At 39.7% G+C, this 25712-nt stretch overlaps 1 protein-coding gene across 1 annotated transcript in view; it reads right to left on the bottom strand.

Annotated features, from left to right (window-relative positions):
* GABRA2 (gamma-aminobutyric acid type A receptor subunit alpha2) overlaps positions 1-17842 on the bottom strand; it is an 83156-nt gene extending 65314 nt beyond the window's left edge. The window contains exons 1-3 of the mRNA XM_067531179.1: positions 16806-17842; positions 16050-16138; positions 13254-13369 (exon numbers count right to left, since the gene is read on the bottom strand). Coding sequence (XP_067387280.1) covers positions 13254-13369; positions 16050-16120 — 187 coding nt within the window. The 5' untranslated portion in view covers positions 16121-16138; positions 16806-17842. The remainder of the gene's footprint in view (positions 1-13253; positions 13370-16049; positions 16139-16805) is intronic.
* Between the last annotated feature and the right edge of the window lie 7870 nt (positions 17843-25712).

The following is a 25712-nucleotide window of genomic DNA, read 5'->3' as shown; positions in this document are numbered from 1 at the left end:
GAAGACTTACTGCTCATTTTTTGTACATATTGTGGGTGAAATCCTAGCTGTATTAAAGTCAATGGCAAAACTTCTATAGATTTCAATGGGGACAGGATTTCACCTTGTGTCTCCTTGTTTAGTATATAATTCATGGTGTAACTAAACCTTAACAGGGAGGTCCTCCAATGCAGGGAACTTGCAGTGAATTTTGTATAGATTTGGTTTTAATTTGTTTGGTTGTATTATTTATGTGTTTTACAGTAGCGTGTTTTGAGGACAAATACTGAACTCTTTGCTCCAGCAAAACTCACATTAATGTTAACAGCTCAGATCCTCAGATGGACCAGAGCAATTAAATAACCTTTACACTTCCCTGATCCCTGTGGCTCATGGGATGGGGGGCAGCTCATCTCCCAATACAAGTCAGAGCAGCCTCAGGCCTGCCTTCTCTTGCTCTTGACACATCTCATGCCTCAGGATTTCCCCAGGAAGCAAAGGGGTGGGAAAAGGGAACAAACTTCTTGCCAAATAAAGTTTTCACAAAGTAAGGGGCTCAGGACTGGGTCCATAAAGATTCTTATTAAAATGGAAACAAATATGTTAGGAATGTTTAGTTTTTGATTTAATTGAAATGGAAAAATTCATTATCAAGGAGCCAGAAATGAGAATTTGAACATTTAGGTAACTGTATACATCTTTTTTGTAACCAAAGTTGAACCTGTCATTCATATGTAAGTTACTGCTTTTAGTTATTCCTTCATGAATACACATTCATAATTTAAACTTAAAAATAAAAAGAACAGCAAAGACTTAGGGAGAGATTCTGTGCTGCCCCTCTAAGAGTTACAGCACAGACCTCACAACCCTACGTCTAAGGTACAGCATTCTCCCCCGGCTGCCTTATGGACTACCATGCTGCCTGGAATCCTTGCCCTTGACACCTCCCTCAACATGCCCCCTACGACTAGGTTTGCAAAGGCAGGCGCTCTGGGTGCAGCCTTATGGCTGTCTTCCACAGTTTCTGCAGCATGGGAATCCTCCCTGGCCAGATATGGAGATTTTAGGACTCCTTTACACTGCTTCAGCACTTTTATGTTGTCTAAATGGGCTGGAATGGGGAAGAGAGGATCTCACCCTTAACATTTAACCATGAAGTTTTTGCACATAGAAAGCACATAGGTTAGTTCAACTTAAATAGTATTTTTTCTCCAAAATGTTGTCGAACAAGTGAGTAATGGGAGTCCACTACTTTGAATTAATGTGATGCAGCCTGCTAAACAATCAGTGGGGTCACTGGATGATCAAGATGCTAAAGAGGCAGTCAAAGAAGATAAGGCCATTGCAGAGAAACTAAATGAATTCTTTGCATAGGTCTTCACGGCTGAGGATGTGAGGGAGATTCCCAAACCTGAAACACTCTTTTTAGGTGACTAATATGAGGAACTGTCCCACATTGAGGTATCATTAGAGGAGCGTTTGAAATAAATTAAACAGTAATAAGTCACCAGGACAAGATGGTATTCACCCAAGGGTTCTGAAGGAACTCAAATGTGAAATTGCAGAACTACCAATTGTGGTATGTAACCTATCATTTAAATCAGCTTCTGTACCAGATGACTGGAGGATAGCTAATGTGACACCAATTTTTTAAAAAGGTTCCGGAGGTGATCCCAGCAATTACAGGATGGTAATACTAACTTCAGAACTAGCAAACTGGTTGAAACTATAGTAAAGCACAGAATTATCAGACACGTAGATTAACACAATTTGTTGGGGAAGAGTCAACATGGTTTTTGTAAAGGGAAATCATTCCTCACCAATCTACTAGAATTCTTTGAGGGGGTCAACAAGCATATGGACAAGGGTGATCCAGGGGATATAGTGTACTTAGATTTTCAGAAAGCCTTTGACAAGGTCCTTCACCAAAGGCTCTTCAGCAAAGTAAGCTGTCATGGGATAAGAGGAAAGGTCCACTCCTGAATCAGTAAAAAAAGGTTAAAAAAAAGTTCCAGAGGGGTAGCCGTGTTATTCTGTATACAGAAAAAACAACAAGAGTCCTGTAGCACTTTAAAGACTAACAAATTTAATTTCTGCAGGCATAAGCTTTTGTGGGCTGTAACAGATCCGACGAAGTGGGCTACAGCCCACAAAAGTTTATGCCTGCAGAAATTAAATGTGTTAGTCTTTAAAGTGCTATAGGACTCTCATTGTTTTTGATTAAAAAAAGCTTAGGAATAAATGGTCAGTTTTCAGAATGGAGAGAGGTAAACAGCGGTGTCCCCCAGGGGGTCTGTATTGGGATCAGTACTGTTCAACGTGTATTCTTAAATGATCTGGAAAAAGGGGTAAACAGTGAAGTGGCAAAATTTACAGATGATACAAAACTACTCAAGATAGTTAAGTTCAAAGCAGAATGTGAAGAGATACAAAGGGATCTCACAAAACTAGGTGACTGGGCAATAAAATGACAGATGAAATTCAATGCTGATAAATTCATAGTAATGCACATTGGAAAACATAATCCCAACTATAAAATAATGGGGTCTAAATTAGCTGTAACCACTCAAGAAAGAGATTTTGCAGACATTGTGGATAGTTCTCTGAAAACATCCACTTAATGTGTAGCGGCAGTCAAAAAAAACTAACAATGTTGGAAATCATCAGGAAAGTGAAAGATAATAAGGCAGAAAATATCATATTGCCTCTATATAAATGTATGCTATGCCCACATCTTGAATACTGTGTGTAGATCTGGTCGCCCCATCTTAGAAAAGATATACTGGAATTAGAAAAGGTACAGAAAAGGGCAACAAAAATTATTAGGGGTATGGAACAGCTTCCATATGAGGAGAGATTAATAAGACTGGGACTTTTCAGCTTGGAAAAGAAATGACTAAGGGGGAATATGATAGAGGTCTATAAAATCATGACTGGTGTGGAGAAAGTAAATAAGGAAGTGTTATCTATTCCTTCTCAGAATATAAGGACTAGGGGATCACCAAATGAAATTAATAGGCAGCAGGGATTTAAAATGAACAAAAGGAAGTATTTCTTCACACGACACACATTCAACCTGTGGAACTCTTACCAGAGGATGCTGTGAAGGCCAAGACTATAACAGGGTTCAAAAAACAACTAGATAAGTTCATGGAGGATAGGCCCATCAATGGCTATTAGCCAAGATGGGCAGGGATGTAAAACCATGCTCTGAAGTGTCCCTAGCCTCTGTTTGCAGAAGCTGGGAATGGGCGACACGGGATGGATCACTTCCTGATTACCTGTCTGGTTCTTTCCCTCTGAAGCACCTGCCATCAGCCGCTGTCGGAAGACAGGATACTGGGCCAGATGGACCATTGTTCTGACCCAGTATAGTTGTTCTTATGTTCTTAGCTTAGGAACTCTTTGGGGCAGGGATTGTGCCTTCATCTGTACATGGACAGCACCTAGCACATTGTGTACACTACCAGAGTACACAATATCTTGTTCTATAAATATAAGATAACCAATTATTTAGTAACCAACAAGATTTTCTGTTTGATTTTCCTATGATCAACAAAGGAGTGAATGAGTAGGAATAAAGTATTTTATACTGAGTGACAGCTTTAAAACCTTACACAAACCAGAAGAGATAGTTAATGATGTGATGCTCAGTAGTCCAATATCACACACACTTATATTTCCCCCTTTTTCTTTAAAAACTTTTCAAGTAGTACCACAAAAGGTACCTGGTGATGCAGAACCAAGCCCAAATGAAAAGACCCAGCAGCAAGAAGCTCATCATTCTGCACTTGATCAATCATGTGGACACTAGTAAGAATATCAGTGAAATACCATGGTATGTCCTCAGTCTGATATAGGGTTTTTATCAAGACAACATTGAATCCAAGACTCTCCCCTTTCCTCTTTCACTGTCATTTACTCCCCCATTACAACCACTTACTTGTGTCTCACCCAGAGATGTCTAATCCTTCAATCAGTGACACTACAGATTGAGAAGAAACCTTAATGGCCCACAAATAGTGAGGATAAAATGTATCTATATTGCCCATTAGACTATCAGTCAGGGGAAAACATCTAGAACATTTGGTGGATGCCGTGGAGGAAGAACCAACCTTTTAGCCTGTCTCCAGAGTCTCAAAGATAAATGCAGATTCTTCCCTGCTGCCTCCTCCTCTAACTCTTCCGCCCCCACTGTTTCCAGCTCTGCTGAAAGCTTCACATACCTAGAAGGGATGGAAATGGATGGCACTCTATCCACTCTCTATCTCCTGGCAAAAGGAGTCTGAAGCAGGGCTCAAGCATAATTTTTTCGGGCCCAGTACAAACTTTTAACACGGGCCCCCTCTTGTAATGGGGGTTGCAGCCTGGGCTGGGCCCCCCAGGGCCTCTGGGCCCTGGTAAAATGTATCCTTCCTTCCCTCCCCCCACTCACCCCATGTGGGGGCCCTGGTCTGAAGAATCTGTAATCTGAGCGCAACAGAGGAAGGGTTCATTTAAGACAGAGCAATGGATGTGTTGAGAGACAATTGCCTCTATTGGATGAGAGACTCAAACACATAAGAATGACCAATTCAAATAATTCAGGATATGCAGTTCATCCATAAAAATAATCTATTACAGAGAACTCATTCTGTAAAATAGTAAAGGTCCCAGACGTTCATTATGCAGTTGAAGGGGAGAGCATTATACAGGTCAAAAAGAGCAGAAAATATTGACAGAAATCCTATATAGGTCTGACACCTTTTTTTAAACATATATACATATACATGTTACCCTATCACAAAATTTCTACAACTTCTCCTGCTTATCATTTTATCTTGCTCTTCCTATCTACAGAGACCCCAGAGAGAAATAAAGAATGTTTAAATGTCAAGGCAGTCATTTCAGATATATTGATTTTCTCCCACATCTTTGTGGAAGAAAGCTAATCAAGGTGCGTGCAATTTTTTAAATTGAAAATAAAACCAAAAACATTTTTAGGACACATTGTTCTACTCATGAGAGTAGTCCATGGAAACCACACAACTACTTGTGTGAATAGGCCCTTTGTGTGTACACTGCTTTTTTATATTTCAATGAGAAAAGCAATCTGTATAAAAAAGAGAACATATGTAGAAATAATATATTCAATTAAAATATATTATGTTTACATACTTATGCTATTTGGCAGTTTAGATATACATCTGATATTTCTGATGTTATTTATGGGTCTGAGATATGCTACGAGATCTGATTTGTTATATTTTATATATACAAGTATTTTTATTCTTTTTAACTGATTACTCTTAGATAACTGTATGTGAAAAATTTTGAATATATGTGTAAGAATATAATGATTTTCAATGATCAAGTGTTCTGAAATTTGGTATGCAATGATTTTTTCTACTAGTCATATATGACTGTATGAGCTATATAACTGTATGAGACAGACATATATGAGATTAATTAATATGTAACACTTTTACTTAGCATTTTTACATACCGCAAATTGACTTGAATGACTATAAAGCACACATCATTTTGTCTAAAGAAGTGCCAAATTCAGACCTCTGACACATGCACATGTGTAGCTAAGGACAGAATTTGGTCCAGAAAATAGAGAATATTTTTGCTAGAATATTTTGTGGCCCAAATTGCACATAATAATCCAAATAAGAGAATGCTGATTTTCAGCATATTTTACTAAAATACCTGCTCTAAGTATGTAAGTGTCTGAAACATATAGCATGCAAGAGTAAAATTTCCATCCAAGAGCTCTCTTCTGCAAAGCATTAATGAAACCACCTGCATGAGTAAGGGTTAGCATGATCAGGCCCTATCAACAAATCCACATTTTCAGAAACCTGGCTCTGATAGATTTTAAAATATAAAAGCAAATATTTTGGGGAGTAAATAAAACTTTCCTTTCCTTGATGATTAACTTCATTTGTGTATCAGCCTGAAATGATATTTTAAAAAGAACCATATGAGGATTTATCTTTGCAGTGTTGTAGCCATGTTTGTCCCCGGAAATTAGAGAGACAAGATAGGTGAGGTAATCTCTCTAATTGGACCAACTTCTGTTGGTGAAAGAAATACGCTTTTGAGCTTGTGGAGTTCTTCTTCAGAAACTTGAAGAGCTCCGAGTAAACTTGAAAGCTGGTCTCTTTCACCAATAGAAATTGGTCCAATAAAAGATATTACTTACGCACCCTTTCTCTGTAGGATTAATATTGACAAATTTAAGCTCTCCAATTCTTATAATTAAAAACAATTAGATGATTTACTATTTTAATTCAGATTCATTGTCTGTTTTTCTGATTAAATAGGTTAGTGAGTTACAAAACAACATAGCATCTTAACGAATATATCTTCCATAGCTGCTTTAGAGACTGACTCATCATTAGAATCTATTAATGTCAGAAATGTAAAAAAATGCATAAACCAGTATGATCAAACTGATTATGTTAAGTGGGTTTTTTTTTTTTTTTGAAGTTTTCAGATGGGTGTTTGAAAATCCTTTCATCCTTAATTTGTCATCTGTTTAATCCACTGACCAATGTACAGTGTCCTCTTTTCAGTCCCTCTGTTGTGCCTGATCACTTAGCCCCATTTATGGACCTAAATGAACAATTTACCCATACAGGTGCTTTGTTGTGCCAATAATATGATGAACTGTCTCTTCATCTGTGTTCCTAATTGGGCCCTTTGAGTGCTACCATATATAATCAACTACAATAACTAACTCACAAAAAAATGTTGTGAAACTGTTAAACTTGTTACACACAACATAACTGACATTCAAACCTCCCTTCTGCACACATCCTATTATCAAACTACCCCCTCCCCACACCTTACTAGCTGTAAATATTGAGTGCAACAGTTTAATATGCTGGGAGGGGATAGTTTGGATGATGAAATGATGGCATCTCTAGATAGATAGCATCATTGATATGCAATCAGGAGCATTACCAGAAGCAGGAGATCTGCTATTGACCTCCACTAGTACCTCCAGCATTATACTGGCATGAACAGAAGATGAGTGCCTAAGCTGTGCTCTGGGCTGGAAGGACCCATCTTCTCATGTCCAGCTAGAAAGCTTCCCTGAGATTCTTCTGTTTATCCAACCCCAGATCAGATAGATTTAATTAGATATGGGGGTGAAAAACCAACAAATTTAACAACAAAAACACCCTAAACCCTACCACAAGAAGAAACTCCACTGCACACTCGCTTCTTTTCCTGGGGGAGGATGAGAGAACAAACACACGACAGATGTTAGTCGCATTGCTTAGTGCACTACTGGAAGCCATTCAGATACCAGTGTAATGAGTGTAGTATAAGAACCTACACAGAACAAAATGTAACAGAATAGAAAACAGTGTATGAGAGATGGTATATGGGAAGGGGCAAAGGCAACAATGGAATATGTGTTAGGGACAATGAGAGATTACAGAGAGACATAATTGGGGTCAAAGCCAAAGACACAATTGGTAAGGGGAGCTGCCCAGAGCTGGGAAATGATGGGAGTTTTCAGATGAAGTAGAGCGAATGCTGGAATTTTAGGTGAAGGGAAGAGAGGGCTGGATAACTGCTGGAAGGATAAGAAATAAAATGGAATTTTTGGGAAAGAGATTGATTTTTTTTTTTTTTTTTTTTTAAGAGGGGAAAGAAGAGAAAGAACTTGTCTCAAAGATACTTGTGAAGGTCAGGGTTTGGGGTGGGATTGTGTTTGGCCTGTGGAATTCACAAAATGGCAGGGTTTGTTGTTGGGTTTTTGTTTGTTTTTATTCTTCAAGGAGGTTACCAGACTTTCTTACAAGGTGTTAATATTCCCTTCTTCAAGTGCCACTGGATCCCCCCAGGACTCCTACTGCCTTGTTACACCTATCTTTGGTGCAGCATATTAGTTCCTTATGGGAAGGATTCTGTGAAGTATTGTGCATTCTCTGAGAGATGCCGAGCACTCTCATTGACTTCACTGGAAACTGAGGGCACGCAACACTTTGCAGGATTCTGCATTACTGTGGGAGCTGGACAAATATATTGCTTGGTCCACTTTTCACTTGTCAGTCCAGTCCTGGATTCTATATGATAATGCCAAATCCTAGGAAGGTACTATCAAAGAGAGCAGGTTATCTGTCCTCTAGATTTTCCCAGCCCTCTCAAATTCACTCCAGTCTTGTCATCGGTATATTAATTATGGATAATTTTTTACTTACTTCAGGTAGTTTCATCTTTTCACTTAAATATATATTCTTGGTTAACATTATATTTAAGGACTGAAGTTGTGAAATTTATTATATTTTCCCTGTCACAGATTAAAATGAAAATCTGCAGCTATCTTCCGCTTCCCCCATTTGTAAATCAGCACTAATTGTGCGGAAAGTCAATAGAACTGTCCCAAAATAAAATTAGTGCAAGGGAGAAAATAAACAGGTCCTGCATTTGTTGTTTTAAAACTACATTTAGTAAGCAAAGTTGGAACTATCATTGTTTGTTGTCTGTGTTGTGGTAATGCCTAGGACCCCCAGTAATAGACCATGGCCCCATTGTGCTAGGTGCTGTACAAATACAGAACAAAAAGATGGCCTTGGAGGCAACTTTTATTATGGGAAGATAAATTAAAATAAACCTCTGTCTTTACATTTTTCGTAGGAAAAAGGGAGGACAAAGTTCACAAATGCATGCCCTCTTAAAAACTACATAAAACTGAACATGTGCAATGTGCCTACATTAACCTGAAGCATAATCCCACTTAATCCTCCCAAATAAGTGTAAAAATCCCAGGATCCAAATCAATAAATTATTCTGGAGAAAATGTACATATATGACTATTGGTTTGAACACTGGTCCCCATTCATATCATCAGAAATCAACATAGTTAAAGTATGTAAACCTATTGATACCTTGAGATGTTACTAGTGTCCATGTAACTGTCCATTTTTTCTTAAATCCTATTAAGGTAGATTCTAGAAATACTTTCAAGGACAGAGAATTCCAAATATCATCTGTGGAATACAAATTAAAAAAAAATATATCCAAATGTATCCATGTTTTCCTATTGCTGCTTAGTTTGAATGGATCTGCACCAAAATCTTCTTAGTCTCTTTTAGCTGCTTATACCAAATGTATAAAAGAAAACTTCTGTATGAAATAATGGGCTTTAAACATAATCAGAAAGTAGACATTCCGTCTAAATCATTTGTATGGTTTATGTTAAAATTATCCTATTTTCATGCAAAATATTACCAATGACACATATATTTAGGTATTTATTGTTTTAAAACAACACTTGCATTAACTCTGACATCCCAACAGAAGATTGTAAGGAACTGTGAAGTTTAAGAAAACAAGATATTTTAGAAGAGGTACTTGGGCCCACTTCTGGTAGCTACAACCAAGGAGTATCAGGCAAAATTAAGGAGAGGGGGTATAAAGTGGCTTTAATCCACCATTCTGCAGGCTCAATCCTGGCTACTCCATGACAGTCTGGGCCATAGGAACAAGTTTAGAATAGCCAGAAAGCTGCCCTAACTTGTACCTGCTGCCTATGGCCCCAAGGGGCACTACATTGCCCCCTTTCCTGTGGCTGCACCCCCTTTGTGGGCTGCAAGGAGGAGTGGTGTAAAACCAATGTAAAACCAGCACCACTCAAGGACAACCGTTGCTGGGATAGGTCTCCAGTGGTCAAGACTTTTGGTTTTACAACAGTTTTGCACCAACAATACAACACAAAGCTGACTTAACTCTTTGGACAGTATAACTTTCAGAACTGAAACGTATGCACCCCTAATTAAAGCCTCAAGAAAGGTAGTACACATACACACAAACATACACCCCTAATTTCTCAATAAGTTTGATAGGAGTTTCTGAATTTATCCCAAAATTCAGGAACAGGAGTTCAAACAGACTCACTTAGCTAGATACTACACAAACCCTTTCAAGAACATGTAGTTATTAGAAAAGTTTCCTTGTATTGCATTTTATTTTTCAATGATCAGCTAAAACATTTACTGATAAACTAACACTACCCTTTTCAATATTAAAGCATGAAAATATTAATTTTTATTGAACTGCACAATTCCTTATTGTAGCGAGGGAGGCCTGTTCTGCGCCTCCGCAGATCCTGCGCTCTTTTCAGCTATGCTGGTGGTATGGCTGGGTGGGAGCAGGGGGGGGCCGGTCCCACTCTCTACCCAGGGCCCCAACCCAGGGACCCTGTGAGAAGTAGCATCAAACCACTTAGTCCATGAGAGCTACTACCTTCCCTGGGTCACCTGTCCTTGGCCCCACTGCTCGCGGTCCGCTTCCTGGAACCGGGGCAAGGGTTTTTCCCCCTTCCTCATCATGGGTCTCTCTGTCCCTGTGATCCTCCCCTGTTTGGGTGGGGTCACCCCACCTCAACTCCTTTGCTCAGTTGTCTGAGCAGCCAGGTTCTCCTTCAGGCCTCTGTGCCTATGACCCTTGGCCCTGCCCAGACGGGCGTCTCCTTAACTCCTGTACCTTTGGGGTTGTAGTAACAACAGCAATCACTCTAGGCTCTGTAGCAGCGCAGCACAGTGCAGCTCCTCCTCTCAACTCCCTTTCAGCTGCCCCTCTCTGCCTGACAGGGAGGCTTTTAACTGCTGGTGCAAGCTCCTTAACTGGCCTCAGCTGAATCACCCAGGGAACAAGGATTTGTTGATCCTGGGGCTAATATACATAACCCTCCACTACTCTCCTATAGCCATCAGGTCTGGCCCTGTCACACTATGTGTAGCAGAGAAAATTTAGCAAAATGAATTCCAACTTTTGAAAATGCATCAGGTGAACAATTAACTGATGCATTGTGTTTTCCTTTCAAAGGCTTCAAAAGAATCTATGTCAGGCATTAGATAGTTATGTCTTAGACTAGGTTAGGCCACATTCTGATCTCAGTTATACTAATATAAATAGTGTAATAGTATAATCTAATCTGTTACACCAACGTAAATGTTCTAATAATTTCAACTGAGTTCCTTCAGATTCAACCAGTTTATCTGAGATCAGAATCTAGCATAAGTAATGTAAAATAATGACATAAATACCAAGATTAACATCTGGGCAAGTTAAAGTGCAGTAGTCTACATGAAGACACAATTAGAACCTATCAACCTCTACCTAGCATGCAGTTTAAAAGAAGATTTCAGTAACCAATGTTTTCAAATTCTCATCTTAGGCAACCATTGTAAGAGAGAATAAGGAAGAGAAGGCTATACAATTTTTGAAATATGCAATTCTGAAAATATCATTATCTGTAAAAAGGCTATGTGAGATATATAATATCCAGGACCAAGCTTTTGATGTGTAATTGAATGAAACTGATGTTCTGATAAATTACCAGTATTCTTTCAGACTAACATAATCACATATTATGAATCATTATTTGTTCAATATGCATGAGTTACCTTCATTTCACACATGTTCTGCATTGGTTGATGGCATGTATGTTAATACTGAACAGATGTTAATCCCTTTATTTTCATGCTCACCAAGCGTGTATTAATTACCAGGGAGATTTGAGGATCTTCTTCTTTTAAATACTTTTATATAAACTTATTTTCAAAATTTAAAAATCCATCACAAAGATAAAAATATAATTTGCATTCCTTAAATTCAGGCTCTCCATAGCAAAAATGTTTCATTCCAATTTTCTCAATTTAAGGCTCCATTTGCAAAGCAACTGCAAACTGTTTTCATTAATGATCATGTTCTTCTTTGTAAACAGGCAGAGAATTTTTCCATTACTTTTGCAATTAAAAAAACAAGATTTTTTTTAAATAACTACAAATTAAATTTCATTTTCTGACAACTTATTTCTGCACATCATCTGCAGGGCAGTCTGTTCTTACTACATCAAAATGGTTCAGAAAGGACCAAGCATTTTGCAACAAAACAGTGTCTCCTTTTAAGCAATCACTATACATCCAGTTATTGTACTGTCCTTCTCATTTTATGAAATAGCTAAACATAAATCCCTTTAAAATATAAAATAATGTATTTGCAAGTGTCTACTGAAGGGAGACCAGGACTGGAAATAAAAAGGTACTACAGGTCAGGATCAATGTGTAATGAGAGATCTATAGGTAGCTTGTGCTACTTTATGCTGGTCACATACTAGCCAAGATTTTCCAAACTGGACCAGCTGGGGAGCTACTAGTCAGGACTAAGGAGTCTTTCTATTGATTTCAAGGGGAGCTGAGGCAGGCTTTTGCTTAGGGCCTGATTCCATTGAAATGAATGGGAGCAGAAGCGGGGTCTCAGGAAGTTTGCATTTGCCCATACTATGCATCGCTTTCGCCAGTTTTAACAGTTTCACACTTGAGCATTTTAATTACCAGAATTACAAACAAAACAAAACAAAAAAATAGGCAGAACCACAAAATATCAAGAGCAAGATATTTCATCATTCTTTATACAGCATGGAACACCCAGTGTATACCAACACCTGTAGTCAAAGCAAATTCTTTAAGTTTGCCACTCAGATAACTTTCTTTATTGGAATACAATTTTAAAAGTAAAATGCAAATAAAATAAACAGACATTTTGAAAATTACATACAACCAGGACACAAGAGCCCCCGGATTCCTCCATCCAACCTTTCTATTATTTGGGCACTTAGAAAATATGAAATAGGGGTAAGATGCCTGGCATCATGATCATTAAAGGCCAAATCCTGGTCCCATTGAAATCAATGACTTCAACCACTAATTTCAACAGAATGAGAATTTAGCCTGAAATGTGTGTTACACAAACACTGTTGAACATTCAACAACTGTTTAATATTTTGTGAAGGCATGAATGTATTCATATACTCATTCAATGCCAAGGGATACTTGTTCACCCAAAATTCCCATGGACATTCATGAGGGTTTGGTGTTTACAAAGGAATGTGCGATCAGACCAACATGCACCCTAGAGATCTCACAGTAAAAGCAATTAATGTCAAAGGATTTCTATTTATATTGAAGAAGACAACTTTGTTCACATCCTATTTCAGTTTTCTAATATCAGACTTTTTTCTTTGTAAATAAGATAAATATATAAATGGTTGTTACTAGTTAATGGATTTTATTTCCATAATACCTTTATTGTTCTATTAATTTTTGTCAACAGGTAAATATGGATTCATAAATGATTTAGCAGCAGTATGTATCAAATCATTGGAAAAAGTTCCTAGAGAGAAAAAATATATTTGTTTAAACAAATAATTATGCAAAATAGAATCTGATTTTATATTTTTTTTAAATTGCGTTTTCATATTCTGTTACCTCCTAATCCAGGTCTAAGACGATTATCATAACCATCCAGAAGTCTGTCTAGTATTCTTGTAAAGATGGTGATGTTATTCTTAGCTTCATCTTCTAGGGAGTCAGCCAGCACTAATCTAAATGGACATTTTACATTTTACAAACTAATATATATATGTTTACATACATACAGTACGCAACTACTGTTATCATTTAGCTTTGACTTTGTCAGTAGTTGCCCTCTAATCATCTACATTATCCTAATCATCCCACCTTTTCCTTATAAAAATGTAAATTCAGGAGTATTCTACAACATGAAAAATATATGCTATGTATCATAAATGTATGCACATACACCAATTATATATTAAACAATTGTTTGGAAACATATGATTCTAAGAAACACAACTTTAAATTATCAAGTATTTCATTTTCTAACAGCCTCTATCTTCAGCCCATATTAAATACAGTAAATATAGCTTCCTAAGAGCTCAATTAAAAATTTGGCTGTTCAAGTACAGAACCCTAAAATAACTCCATGTGCTTCCATGGGCCTTTACTCATGTATTGGTATTCTGAGTTCCAAAACAAAACTGTTTCCTTGCAGCTGCTGGCCTACTACCTCACCCCCTGCATGCAAGATCTCTTGAACAGATACTTTTTGTATGCCTCCACCCAATGGCCATATAACGTACATGAGCAGAAGTACTGACATGAGAGAAAACTCCACTGACCATGCTCAGGGAGTCCTCTGATGTCAGTATATAGTGGGTGGGCACAATGAGGCTGACAGCAGCAAGCAAGCTAGGCAAGACCTGTGAACAGCTAAGAGCTGTAGTGGCTTTAAAATGGTATTTAAAAACAATTATTGTCTTTCAAAAGACAAGAGTATTTCCCCATGTTTCACCAGATCCAGCCACATCTTGTAAAAGTTGGGGTGAAATCATAAATTAACCTCCCAAGGAGAGTCTGTGGATCATCTAAATGTATCAAACTTCCTTGGTCAAGAGAGACACCTAATTCTCAACACTGATCATCTCTTCCTGGAAAACAGCAATAAATCCAATGAAATATGATTCTGCTGTCCAGCCAAGAATGGTGCTGAACAAATCACTTGGGTGTGGAAACCCAAACCATGGCTTTGTATACCTTTAGTCCTTTCTCCTATATAGAACCTTCATATTGAAATGTTCTTGTTTATTTAATACCAGGATAAAGCATTAGGGCAGTAAAACAGCATACATTAAACGCATTACCAGTTTATACTGTTTTTCAAAAATCTGCAGGTATTTTTGTCTTACAGATTTTTTAATTTTTGTGTGTGCTTATCTTCTGCAACTGCAGTGTTGATCAAGATATTTTGATTGAACAATTGATACTAAGTAAAATTAACACATTTTGTCTGTTCAAAAGCAATCATTAGGTGACACAATGTTAAATTTATGACAAAACAACCTAAAAAATTAACAAAAGCAGTATTTTCCTTTCACCATCCAATTCAACATCATGGAGGAAGTATTTAAATGTAAATTATTGCAGTCTGCGGTTTCCAAGATATTGCCCTTATAATCAAGCATAATCAGTTAATTTACAAATCAAACACCAAGTTGTCACATGTAAATTTCCACACAGAGCTTTTAATCTTATTTAAAACTATTGTTGTTTTTTCTTCACCTATATTCCCATATCTGTCATTTTATATTAATCTTTTAAAGACAGAATAATTTTTTAAGTCAAGGTGTGATTGAAAAACCCAGTTTAGATAGTTATAGCACTTTAGGATGTAATCCTACAACACTTATTCACAAGAAAGGTCCTTAATTAAGCAAATTGTCTCATTGATATCAATGGCATTACTCATGTGAGTAAGGGTTGCAAGATTGGGCCCATTGTGATTTAACTAATACTGCACCATGTTTGGGTACAAAGTAAAACAGATGACATATTTTTAAAAATTATTTAACTCTGGTCACTGATAGCCACCTGGTAACTGTACTAGACTAAAATAAATGCAGGGATTTTCAGCCATGAGAGACCCCTATACTTTTGAAAATCATATTACCCAGAAAACTTATTGCAGTCACAATTGAAGCAAGTAAAATGAAGTTACAAATTACAATTAATTGCATGTTTAGAGAGCATAGCAACACTAAACTAATTACATTTAAAATTACTTTCTGATATGTTGTCACTTAAGAAATGGAGATCTCTAAACAACAATATGAAAAATTGATTGTTCAGCCAGGCTGTTGTTTTATTATATGAGACTGTGAAGCTGTATACTACCTCCACCTAGAGGTTTAAAGCTTAAATATCATTCTGGGGTCTGTGGTGTTGACAAAAAAAAAGACAAGCCCATACTCAAAAATGCCAACATTATTTTAGAAATTGTAGTTTGCTATGTGACTTCACAACAACCTATTACTTTGCCGGCACTGTTGTTCTATGTGATTAGCTTATGATGTAAACTGGTAGTGACATACTGACTCCAATACATCTCTTGCAGATCAGAATGTTACAAAGACAATATTTAAGGGTGTATTTTTTCTTTCAAATGGTAGAATTAAAAATGTCAAGTCACGCTTGTAGCAAATTGTTTAAGACAAGTCATTAACTTTACACTGTCCCCAGAACTCCTTCTGTCGCTGCACCTGCACTAGAAATTGCTAAATATTGTATTTAAACAACTAATCAAGACCTTTTATGAAATATTACCCCATACCAGTTTTTATCGCCCCTTATAGCAATTGATTATGAGCAGATCAAAACACAATATGCATTTCTGTTGAACAGCAATAAGAAACATTGTGTGCTCACCTTGTTGGCACCCACACCAATAAAATGAGAAGAACCAACGGCATCTTGTAGAGTGTCGGTGTCCTCTTCATAGCTGCTCTTTGCAAAATCTAACCATGCAAGAAATATACAAACCCACTCAGAGCTAGAATCTCCACCAAGCAATGCTTTCAACTTAACCAAAGGAAAAATACATGTCACTTCAATGGAGATGAGAAACCATTGAATTTCTGCAGCACTTTTCTCTACTAGCAACTTAGAGCTCCATATTTTGCGAGGATTCTGCTTTGTACAAGCATGTAATGTATAATCAAGTGTCATGTGAGCAAATGCATCGGATGCGGTTTTTTTTTTCTGTAATATTGAAAACCCCGACAAGACCAAACAAATAATCAGTTCTTAATGATTCATCGTTTCACAACAATACTCCGCCATCCCTCCTACCCCCCCCCCCCCAATATCATCATCATGCCCGTTTGCAGAGGTTCAACGGCATGCCTGTGAACCAACCAGTGCAGCAGCAGCCAAATGCCGACCGTGTTGGACAGCTGTTTAAAAAATAATAATGGCCATAGACACATCAAAAAGAGGCAACCACAGTCCAGTGGAAAGTTGCAAAATACAAGGATCTTAGCCAATGCAATGTCTTGCCTGAGGTTAAGGGAGGGGGCCCAAAACTAGAGTCCCCCCCTCCCACCCCCCAAAGACACTCAGACTTTCCGGGGGGTGGGGGCATGCCCCGCAGCGCAAGGAGGAGGGAAGCTTTGGGGTCCCTACCTGGGAGGCGCTCGGAGAAGCAGCACTGCCTGGGGGTGGGCGAGGGGGAGTCCCCCCGCGCGCTGATCTCCAGAGAGAAGGATGCTGAAGAGGGAGAAACTTGGAGCCGAGCAGTCCACACTGCAGCGGCGCTGCGAGGAGCTGCAGCTCCGGAGTGCTATGTGCGCGAGGAGGAGCCGCTCACCAGCAGCTCGAGGCGGGGGGGGGGAGAGGCAGGAGGAGGAAGGCGTACGCGCGCGCAGGCCGCTGCGCGCGTCTCTCTCCTCCCCCCGCCTGCCCGGCTCCGGGGGGAGGGAGCGGCGGAATGGCAGAGCCTCTCTCTCCGCCGGGCCGGCGCGAGCTCTGGGAACTAGAGTGCTGCCGCAGCGGGGGTTCCCGCGCGCTCCCTCAGCCTCCGCGTGCCCCCCTCACCCCCACTTCCTCCCCGCTGCTTGTCTGCCCGCCCTGAGGTGCCTCCTCCCCCAGCGCGGAGAATGCTTTGCTTTGCTCCGCTGCTCTGCAGCGCCTGGCACCCCACCCAGCGCGGGGCAAGTCAGGAGGCGTAGCGGGGAGCGCCCTGGAGCAAAGCCCAGCAACCTCCCGCACACCCCCGCCCATCTCCATCGCCGCCGCAGACCTCAGTAGCCAGCGGGGACGCAGCACGGGCCGCTGTGCGCCCCCAGTGCCTAGTGAGTGTCCCTTGCAGCCGCTCTCCGCCGGGCATCCCTCCCGCTGGTCTGTCCAGTCAGGCTGCCGCAATCGTCCCTGCTACCAGCTCGCACCCAGACCGGCGTGTTCAAAGAAGTTTGCACTGAAAGGCACTGGGGGAGGGGGGGGAGAGAAGCTCAAACGTTACTTGTCTGGCCGCTGCACCAGCCCAGCAGCAGCGAGAGCGGCTAAGGCAAAAGACAGCGGGGAGGCGGGAGGGGTTGTTTCCTTATTTAGCCTTTCACTTGTCAGCTCCATGTGCAGTGAAGAGCGTGTTATGTAGCGCTCATCTTCAGCCCCTTCCACCCTCTTCTCTGGGGTTGTGTTTGATCTTCCTCCTTGGTAGTCTCTGTTTTGTCTCAGGTGATGAAATGCAAAGAGGGTGATTGCACGAAAATGGTACCTTCTGCTGATGCAGCTCATTTGTGATGAAACAGTCAGACGAGGTCTAAAGGAAAAGAGACAGAGCTGCTTATTAGGGGTGTTTAGAGTGCAACTCTTATGAAAATGCAAAGAGGGAAAGAGAGGAGCTGCGTGGTTAATTTCCTCACGACTGATGAATCATAAATTAGGATTATATGAGCATATTAAACATACAGGGGACACGACCTCCCCTAATGACACTGCATGAATAAAAGCAAACGCATAAATGTAGTTAGATACACACAAAAATGAGCTTTGCCTATGCAAGAATAAGTAAGGAAGAAAGAGATCCCTTAAATGCTAAATATTTGCCGCGGTCTCTTAATCACCACTTTCAAAGTAAGCGTTTAATGTGCTGTAACCTATACAAACAATTACTGTGAGCTTTTGTTTTGTCTGATCTCTCTATCTAGTTCCCATCATGGGTCTGATCCGGTATCATTAATATTCTCTTCCCCACTTGCCCATTGGCACAATCTAATTGAAATTCGGAGAGATGAAAAGTCTGTCAGCTCAGGATTCAGGCAGCTGAGGAAACAAACCTCACCTTTCTACCCAGCTTGCATACTTGCTATTGTACTCCTTTATATATCATGTTGCCTTCCTTCTAGTATACAGTCTTTCTTTGATATTCACAGGACTGCTGTTATTGTTTCTGCTTATTATTTTGGAATCTCTAAGTAGGTAGAGTATTCTTTGTTTGATAATTGAAGAACTACATTTATTTTCAACCTAGCCTTCCTTTCATTCTTAAAACAACATCAAAACATGAGGAAGTGCTAAACAGCACCAGGTCTGACATTTGTGCCTTTTCTTGGCTTATCTCACCTACCCCAACTTGCTTTCTCATTGTGCCCTTCCAGCTGTTAAGGCAGGATTCAAATACTTCAACTGTATTCCAACATCTCTACTCTACCTGTTTATTACCTTTTACAGGAAGTATTTCTGCTCCAGTTTCATATTTATTCCTAGCTTCCTAAATAAAAGGTCAAACTGTATGTAAAATTTGTAAAGAAAAATTCATTGCATTTTTGACTAACTATAGAGTTGAAAAATTTTGACTAACTATAGACTAACTGTAAAGTTGAAAATTTTCAATTTTTTTCTACCAAAACAGAACTTTTTCAACCAACTCTATTCTTAATGGTTCAAATGTATTTTCAATTTTTTAAGCCTTTTACCAGTGTGGAAAAATATATTTGAATAGTTATTTTTCCAGACTATTTCTACAAGCCTGATATCGAGATCAAATAAAAGCAAGAGTTACTAGCAACCAGTACCAATTATTTAAGGTCAATAATTGCATTACAGATATAAAAGAGGAACTTTTGATTATGGTCTATGTTACTTTCTGTACAAATTTTTAAATGTTGGCATTTCTCCAATTATATAGGGGGCCTAATGCTACAATTCAGGAAACTATGAAGGTATGTCTAGCACAGAATAGTTATCTTAGTTAATTGATAGAGGAAAATAACTTGCTTGTAAATGCCAATATAGACACACCACAAAGGTTTATTCCAGGACATACAAATTTGTAGTGGTGCCACAATGGTAAACTGGGGGTTGAGCAGGTGGAACAACTGTAAGATAAAGCCATTAAATTAGTGGTGACACTTTTTAATTGGATCTTGACCCTATGTCTCCTCCTGTCATACCTATCACCTATACATTGCTCTATCTATTTTTAATCTTGTGTACTTGTTTGTTTTTCATCTTTATGTCGGTTTTCTTTTTCTGTGGTTGCTGTTTTACATAGGTTGTATCCATTTTCTTTGTTGTCTGCTGCTCCCAATTGGTGGACCCTGTACTTTATCTCTTTCCCTCCCCCCAGTGGTTCCTCCTCTTCTGCTGACTTCATATTGCTCTGTTTGGTAGATTTCTGACCACCAGTGCTTCCACTGGGCGACAGCTGAGATGAGCCCAAAGGACGCAAGAAAGAAAAAAAATGCTTGGGGTGTCAGTCTTCTTCCATAATCACCTGGGTGAGGGCCTGCCCTGAGAGCAGGAGGGAAGACTTCAAGGAGAGAGCCCTTGCTTTACTCATAGCTGTAGGAGTGAGTTTGCAGTTAAGGACAAGGCAAATGCTTTCTATGTAGCTGTTCCTCTTCTTTGCCCTTTGCCTCCCCAGATTAGTTTACTAGGAAGTACTGCCTTTTTCTGTCAATCAGCCTATGTGCCAGTGAATGACTGAAACAAAAGCATGTTGATGCAGTACATTTCGGTTAGGCGGATGTATTCATTTTATCTTTACTCCATATGGACTTAAATAGAATTTGGTAATCTGGTTCTCACGGTATTATGAACTCAACTGGTCATTGTAGCATATCTTAAACCACAACTGTAAGGAATGACAATCATATCCAAGAATAAGAAAATGTACTGAATTGGAAATGTTGTAGTCAATATTTCATTAAGTGGAAATGCAGATTTGGGTGCATTATTTATTTAATCATTTGTTATTTTATGAGCCAAATTATTATACCTTTTTATTCATTTGGAGCAGTACCCTTCTTAACAAATAATTTTATTCACCTCAATAGAGCAACTTTTGGAGTCAGTCAGCAGTCATTGTGAACTAGTGTATCAGAATCATGGAGGTGTTCACAAACAAGAGTATTGGCAATTTATTCTTGTGTGGCTCGTATGGGTCTCTTAAGACAGAAGGGGAATAAAGACTTTTCACAGTTATGCACTTTCCCTCCACATGCCTTCCTCATTTAATCAAAACACTTAAAACTAGATTTCCCTCTAAGTTCTATATACGGGTTGCATCAAGAAAAAGGAAAACAAACACTTGTGAAATTTTACAAATGCTAATAGATTCTGTAGGATATACTACAATTCTGTAAGATTTACTACAGTTACATCATTCACTATTAGATTCTTTAAGACTTTTCCATACGGGATGCTGCCTAGCCTGTATTATGTTTTGGTGTTAACCCCCCCACAAAAAAAATCACTGACCTCTGACCTGTAGGGATATACATAATTTATCCAGTTAAGGCTGATCACCTTTAAATGTACTGCAGAGTAACTGGAATTCAATTAAACAGTTGTTGAATGTTAAAATCAAAAGTTTCATGGCTCTTTTTCATGCAAACAACAATCTGTGTACTCATGTAGCCTCCAATTCTGAAGTATCTGAGCATCGCACAGACTAATATATTTATTCTCACCACTCTCCTGTGGCTAGGGAAATATTTTTATCCTCATTTTACTACTGGAGAACAGAGGCAAAGAAAGACTAATGGATTGATCTTATGCACATACTAAAGTCCATGGCAAAAACTACCATTCACTTTAATGGTGCAGGATCAGGCCTTAAGTGACTTGCCAGAAGTCACGAAGGAAGATGCGGCAGAGAAGGGAACTGAACACATCTCTTAAATCCCAAATTAACGCCCTAATCACTGGACTACTCTTCCTGAGCTCATCCTGACCTAACCTTGTGCTTTGTCTGCAGCATTAGGATTCTCAGGTTTTTTTCTCCAAAAAAACAGGCCTGTATAATGTGAGCTCATGGAGAATCTCTTTCAGCTATCAGTAGAAATGAGACTTATATAATCTTTTTAGACTAGTCTAGCTTCTCCTGGCACGACCATCATAAAACAATGAACACTTCATCCAGTAGAGGGCAACACAACACACACTAGCCAGTGTATTGAAGCTAAGATGATCACCGTAAACGCTTATGACTCCCATTTAGGAAAACTAAGTACCGCTTCTGTAATGGAGAAGAGGGAATATGTAGCCTTTTAGTTTTCTCCATCTACATATTTGTTTATATTTTACACCTGCGTATGGAGAGAGGCAGGCAGTTACACAACTTACACAAAGCATGTTTAAGGTAGAATACTAAGAGATGCTAGACCTTTGCCTTGTGTAAATATTCCAGAAAGCGGAAAATGTGAACATGTTCTAACTTTTGGAAAATTAAAACAATTTAAAAACCTCAAAATAGTTCTAAATGCAGTATTTTGGATTCAGTTGTTTAACTTTCTCTGTGCCTAGAGGAAAGTTTTTGCTGTTTCAAAGATGTCTACCAATTTTGGATTCTCAAATTCTGAGTCTCCTATCTAGGACAGTTATGACCATATGACCAGAGATACTGATATATTCAGCAGTTCTAAAAATCAGGCCCGCAACATTGAGCTAGACATTTACTCAGGGGGATAGTTGTCTCTGAAAATATGAAAACAAAGTCATGACTATGGAGTGAGTTTTAGAGAAGAATTGTAGATTTAGGTCTACCTGTGCTCTGTCCCTGTTCAGGGATAGAAGAGAGGGAGGGGCAAAATAAGGTTCTGCTGCTTTGTGCTGCCCACAAGGTGACCAGACACAAAGGAAGTCTTCAGGGAATGCAAGGAGTACTTAGGATCATCAGTGTTAGCCTCTGCGAAAGGCCCAACACATCCCATCATGCTACACCTTCCCCAAGGATGTTCACTGCATGACAGGTTGCTCTGGAGACACACTGTGCCTGCTTAAGTCCCAATGCCTCAGAGAGCTCCTGGGAGAGTGCCCCACTCCCTTCATCACCACACAAAAGTGGAGAAATTAAAATGAATCCCTCACTTATGTACAGTCTGCATCTTGCTGAGGGATGGGTTTCCAGTAGAACTAGTCAGAAAGTTTATTTATTCCATAGAAAGTTTACGTTTTCAAAAAAAAAAATGCAACCTGAAATTTTGAATATTTTTTTCAATTTTAGGCCGTAATTTTTTGGTTATCCAACGAAAAATAGAAAATTTTCAGAAAGACAATTTTGTAAAGTTCTGACAGAAAACTTTCCACCAGTCCTACCTTCTAGTTCTATGCCACTTAAAACACACAATCGGAGTTCAGCTACTAGCATGAGCTATATCTGTTCTAGATTCAAGCATATGGTTGCAGAAGGTGTCTTGTTTTGGGTGCTAAAAGACTGTGCACCCCTTACTTATTCTCAAACATGGATTTTCACAGAAAGTAATCCTAAGTGGGACTAACATTAACTGAAGCATGTTAATGCTAAAAGAATGTGGTCACAACAAATAATGCAAAAGACAGTTTCCCCATGGAGTATTCTGGCCAAGATTTACCAAAAATGCCACTGAAAAGACAAAAATTACATAGCTCATGTGCTAGACCCCATGTCACATCAAGTCTACATGCAATCAAGGAAGTGTTGGGTGTTGACCCATTTTACGACATGTTCCATGTTTGTCAAAGTAAAAACTTTTTGGCTGCCACAATCCCCCTCCGTTCACATTTTGCAAATACACTGACCACACATTGTCATGTTCTGGGGTCAATCTCAACTAGTGAGATGTTGTGCCTGCCCTGTAACCTTGGGTGCCTCACAATGCTTTGCTGTTGTAAGTCCCAATCTGGGCTGCTCACAACCAGCCTGCCAACATGCAGGACATATCCTGAATGTCTGTGTGCTAGACAGCCCTGGTTCAGTAGCTATGACCCCAGCAGCCTGTGTTCAGCTCTATAGCCCCACTCTGGCTTCTACCAGCCTTGTTCACTACTTGCAGGGTGACTCCAACATTCTCCCAGTCCCAAATTTTCTCAAAGCAGTGTGCTCTGCAATGACCAGCTCTCTCCTGCACAGCTGAGAGAAAGAATATGGTTCGTTTGTTCATCTAAAACACAAAACCACATTACATATTAATTTAACTGGAAGTAAATACACCCTTCCCTTTAAACACTGTACTGAGTTAGCTTATGGTAAAATTAAATGAATTTATTAACAAAATATACATAAAATTAAGTGAGTTCAAGTATAAATAATGAAGATATGAAGAGTTACAAGTAAAACAGAACAAAAATACTGTTTGAGTGTGAAAGGAGTGAAATCAGGAAGGCCAAAGCACAATTAGAGTTGCAGCTAGCAAGTTACCTCTAGAAACCCCTCTTGGGATGTGAAGGGTATATTAGCAACAAGAAGGTGGTCAGGGAAAGTGTGGGCCCCTCACAGAATGGGGGAGGCAACTTAGTGACAGATGTTGTGGAAAAAGCTGAAGTACTCAATGATTTTTTTGCCTTGATCTCACAGACAAGGTCATCTCCTAAACTACTGCACTGGGTAGCACAGAATGGGGAGGAGGTGAGCAGCCCTCAATGGTGAAAAAACAGGTTCAGGACAATTTGGAAAAGCTGGACATGCACAAGTCCATGGGGCCAGATGCAGTGCATCCGAGGGTGCTGATGTGATTGCAGAGCCATTGGTCATTATCTTTGAAAACTCGTGGTGATCAGGGGAGGTCCTGGACAATTGGAAAAAGGCGAATATAGTGCCCATCTTCAAAAAAGGGAAGGAGGATCCAGGGAACTACAGACCAGTCAGCCTCACTTCAGTCACCAGAAAAATCATACAGCTGGTCCTCAAGGAATCCATTTTGAATCACTTGGAAGAGAGGATGGTGATCAGGAACAGTCAGCATGGATTCACCAAGGGCAAGTCATGCCTGATCAACCTGATTGCCTTCTATGATGAGATGACTGGCTCTGTGGATGTGGGGAAAGGGGTGGGTGTGATATATCTTGACTTTAGCAAAGCCTTTGACAATATCTCCCACAGTATTATTGCCAGCAAGTTAAAAAAGTATGGGTTGGATGAATGGACTAGAAGGTGGATTGAAAGCTGGCTAGACCATCAGGCTCAACGGATAGTGATGAACAGCTCAATGTCTAGTTGGCAGCCAGTTACAAGGAGAGTGTCCTAGGGGTCGGTCCTGTGGCCAGTTTTGTTCAACATCTCCATTAACGATCTGGAGGATGGAGTGAATTGCACCCTCAGCAAGTTTGCACATGACACTAAGCTAGGGGGAGTGGTAGGTACCCTGGAAGGTAAGGATAGGATACAGAATGACAGACAAATTGGGGGATTGAGCCAAAAGAAATCTGATGAGATTCAACAAGGGCAAGCGCAGAGTCCTCCACTTGGGACAGAAGAATCCCATGCACTGCTACAGACTGGGGACCGACTGGCTAGGCAGCAGCTCTGCAGATAAGCACCTGGGGTTTACAGTGGACAAGAAGCTGGATATGAGTCAACAGTGTGCCTTTATTGCCAAGGCAGCTAGTGGCATATTGGGCTGCTTTAGTAGGAGCATTGCCAGCAGATCTATTTGGCGCTGACAAGACCATAGCTGGAGTATTGTGTTGAGTTTTGGATCCCCCACTACAGAAAGGATGTGGAGAGAGTGTCCAGCAGAGGGGAACAAAAATGAGTAGGGACTGGAGTACATGACTTATGCGGAGAGGCTAAGGGAATTGGGCTTATTTAGTCTGCAGAAGAGAAGAGTGTGGGGGAGGAGGGATTTGATAGCAGCCTGAAGGGAGGTTCCAAAGAGGATGGGGCTAGGCTGTTCTCAGTGGTGGCGGATGACAGAACTAGAAGCAATGGTCTCAAGTTGCAGGGGGGAAGGTCTAGGTTGGATATAGGAAAAAAATTTTCATTAGGAGGATGATGAAGCAGTGGAATGGGTTACCTAGGGAGGTGGTGGAATCTCCATCCTTACAGGTTTTTAAGGTGTGGCTTCACAAAACCCTGGCTGGTTTAGTTGGGGTTGGTCCTGCTTTGAGTAGTATATTTGACTAGATGCCCTCCTGAGGTCTCTTCCAACCCTAATATTTTATGATTCTATGAAATATGCTTCTAAAAATGTAAAACAATCTACCAACATACAGGTTTTGTTCAAGATTGTTTCTCTCACCAGTCATTCTTTTTCCCAGCCATGGATGACTTTCCCTCAGTCAGGGTCTTCCACAAAAGTATAAGGTTCTAGCTTTCCTTGTCATCTTAGG

Source organism: Emydura macquarii, unplaced genomic scaffold, assembly GCF_026122565.2.
Source record: "Emydura macquarii macquarii isolate MOO-44397 ecotype Brisbane River unplaced genomic scaffold, CSIRO-AGI_Emac_v2 contig_3128, whole genome shotgun sequence".
In the NCBI taxonomy this organism is placed as follows: Eukaryota; Metazoa; Chordata; order Testudines; family Chelidae; genus Emydura; species Emydura macquarii.
The sequence above is the reverse complement of the archived record's forward strand: the minus strand, read 5'-3'. Positions and strand labels throughout refer to the sequence as shown.